Source organism: Beta vulgaris, chromosome 5, assembly GCF_026745355.1.
Source record: "Beta vulgaris subsp. vulgaris cultivar EL10 chromosome 5, EL10.2, whole genome shotgun sequence".
Classification (NCBI taxonomy): domain Eukaryota; kingdom Viridiplantae; phylum Streptophyta; class Magnoliopsida; order Caryophyllales; family Amaranthaceae; genus Beta; species Beta vulgaris.
The window spans coordinates 60,930,315-60,933,352 of NC_079206.1; the positions used below are offsets into that span (position 1 = coordinate 60,930,315).

A 3,038-nucleotide genomic window follows, 5' to 3' on the forward strand; every position below is an offset into this window, starting at 1 on the left:
CTTTTTTCTCCATAACCCTTTCTTCACCAGTTAGTGACTGTCATGGATGTTTTTGTCCATAATAAGCCCCTTTTCTCCTTTTATTTTCATTTTTTAGTTCATTTATTTATTATTTTGTTGAATAAAATAGTCTCTCTTTATAAGATATTTTTCAAACCTTGTTATTGGGATTTTAGCCTATGTTGTGGAGATCTCCTTCTCCTCTATGGGAGTTATGAGTATGGTTTTTTTTGTCTTCATGTAGGAGAAATTGTTCTCATTGGTTGAAGTTCGAGACTCAATTGCAACATGAAGGTATTGGAATCTCGAATGCGATCAACATGCCTCGATCAAGAATGTTCTTCCCAAACTATATCATAATGATAGAGTTCCTCATCAATAGCTGCTTGATTCAGCAAACACAAGGGAGTTGCGTTGTATTGCTCGATCTGGTTAATTGTAGTTTATTCGAAGACAAATTTGATGTAACCTTGTTTTATTGTATTTTATTTTTCTTTAATGCCTATTGTAGATGTCATTTGGCCTTCAATTGATGAAATTTCTCTAAAAAAAAACTATTATAAACTTTTAAGATAAAATTAGTATGTACTGTATATAACTTTTTAACAGTAGCACAAACGCATAGAAAACCAGCAATACTCCGACATAGCTATGTGTCGCACCCACCTTTTAACTAGTTCGGAATTTGGATCACTATACGTCTATACCAAGACCACAAACTTTGAAGTCTTGTACTGTTATTATTAAGCAAAGTAAGAATGTTACATATCATATTGATAATTGATATAGAATGAGCAAAGATCAATTTCAAGTTTGAAGAGCTAACTACCAAGTACTACCAACCAATGCCAATCTGGAACACCTCAAACTGATTCATCCTTACAGCTCGTGGCCTCTACCACTCCACCCCATTTAATTTTACATCATGATACAGAAGAAAATAAAACTTTCGTGAAAAACAAAATCTTCAATTAATAAATTTCTCAACATCATACTTAAACTTTAAATCTCTCATTTATGATATACTAATAAATTCACAAAGTATGAGGTGTCTACTAAAGTAGTACCCAAAAAAAAGCAGCAAAAACCCAAAAAACCTGTCACTTTCTTGTTCACCGAGTGGCAGAGAGTGCCAAATCCGACCTTCTTCTTCTCCCTCACTTCCCTTTTTTTTCATTTTTTTTTTCTGGGTTTTCTTCTTTTTTATCTCTCAATCCCATTTTTTAACCCAGAAAAATAGTAGAGAAAAAGCAAAAAGTATGTATTACCCAGCTTTCCTTTTCATCTAAAAAGGACCATTATGAACTTTAAAACAAATTTTAATGAAAGAGGAGAGAGAAAATCACACCTGTTTCTTGTTCCTCAAATTTCTAAAAAAACTACAGTCTTTCAAAACCAAATCTCTTTGCTATTTACCAACTACTCTGTTTTTTTTTGGTTTTCAGCTCCCCAAATCTCAGGTAGGTCACCTGAATTTAATCTTCACTTCTACTATAAATTATTTCTAATTTTCTCCTTACATTTTTCTCCTTCTTCTAATAATTAGGACAAAAAAGATTCAATCTTTATAACTAAGTATTCTTCTAATAATTAGTAATAATTAGTCTTGGTTTTGATTAGTTTGTTGGGTTTTTTCTTCTTCTTCTTGTTCATATGTTTATCCTTTGGTTCATAGTTTCTATACATTTTTGGCAATAAAGGGCTTAAATTGAGAAAAACCCAGTTGCTAAAAATGTATAAATTAGCCATTCAATTTAAGCAAAGTGGTAATTTTATGATTTCACCACCTCCTACCATCTCTCCTCCACCATTCCCAGCTCCTTCTACTAGAAATACTTCACCATCTTCATCATCTTCTGGTAGTAAGATTAGTCCAGTTGTTCTTTTAATTATAGTAATTTTAGCCATGATTTTCTTTATTGCTGGAATTCTTCATCTTTTAATTAGATATCTTATGAAAAGACCCTCTTTCTCAATTTTTCCATCTAATTCAAGAAACTCAGATAACAGTAACAATAATACAACTTCTGAGGCACTTCAAAGGCAACTTCAGCAGCTGTTTAGACTCCATGATTCAGGTTTAGATCAAGCTCTCATTGATGCTTTACCTGTATTTTATTACAAAGATGTAATGGGTATGAAAGAACCCTTTGATTGTGCTGTTTGTTTGTGTGAATTTTGTGAGCAAGATAAGTTAAGGTTACTACCATTGTGTAGTCATGCTTTTCACATCAGCTGTATAGATACATGGCTTTTATCCAATTCAACTTGCCCTCTTTGTAGGGGCAGTCTTTTGGGTTATTCTGGATTGGAAAACCAAGAATTTAGCTTGGATTTCTGGAGGGCATTGTCATTTGGGCGGTCTGTTGTTGATTGCGAAAGTAGCTTTCGAATTGGTCATTCTTTCAATAGTAATCATCTCAATTATAATAAGCCTACTATCATGGAAGAGAATGCTGGTGAAAGGAGGGTTTTCTCTGTAAGATTAGGGAAGTTTCGGAGTGTGGATGATCGCGGTGAGAAGGGTGAGTCGATCAAAGAACACGAAAGTGGAGATTCGAGTGTTGGCGATGATGGAGGTGGTGGTGGTGGTGGTGGTAGTAGTAGTCAGTTAGATGCAAGGAGATGCTATTCATTGGGGTCATATCAATATGTGCTTGCTGATTCAAATTTGCAAGTGGCATTGTCACCAAATAGTGGTGATAGTGGTGTTAGTGGTGGTGAAACAAAGATTGATAAAATGATGGGACAATTGAATGGGGATTGTTTGGTTGATGGAGATATTGAAGGAAAGAAGATTAGTAGGAGGAATAGAAGGGAGAGTTTTTCTGTCTCTAAGATATGGCTTTGGTCTAAGAAGGGTAAGTTACAAGGTTCATCAGAAACCAATTTTCATGTTAATGGTGGTCCACCTCCTCTTAATGTTGTCTTACCATTGTCTACTAGGGATCATGTCCTTGACTGAATTTTCTTTGTTGTTTTTTGTAATATTCTTTTTGGCCATCTTCATCAATGAAGCTAATGTTATTTTACCACAA

The 3,038-nt window shown here is 34.2% G+C and overlaps 1 protein-coding gene across 1 annotated transcript; it reads left to right on the plus strand.

Annotated features, from left to right (window-relative positions):
* The first annotated feature begins 1,041 nt into the window (after positions 1–1,041).
* Positions 1,042–3,038, plus strand: LOC104894238 (RING-H2 finger protein ATL47). The gene has a single exon (XM_010680428.4). It carries the CDS (start codon positions 1,733–1,735, stop codon positions 2,963–2,965), a length of 1,233 nt encoding a protein of 410 aa, XP_010678730.2. The 5' UTR covers positions 1,042–1,732; the 3' UTR covers positions 2,966–3,038.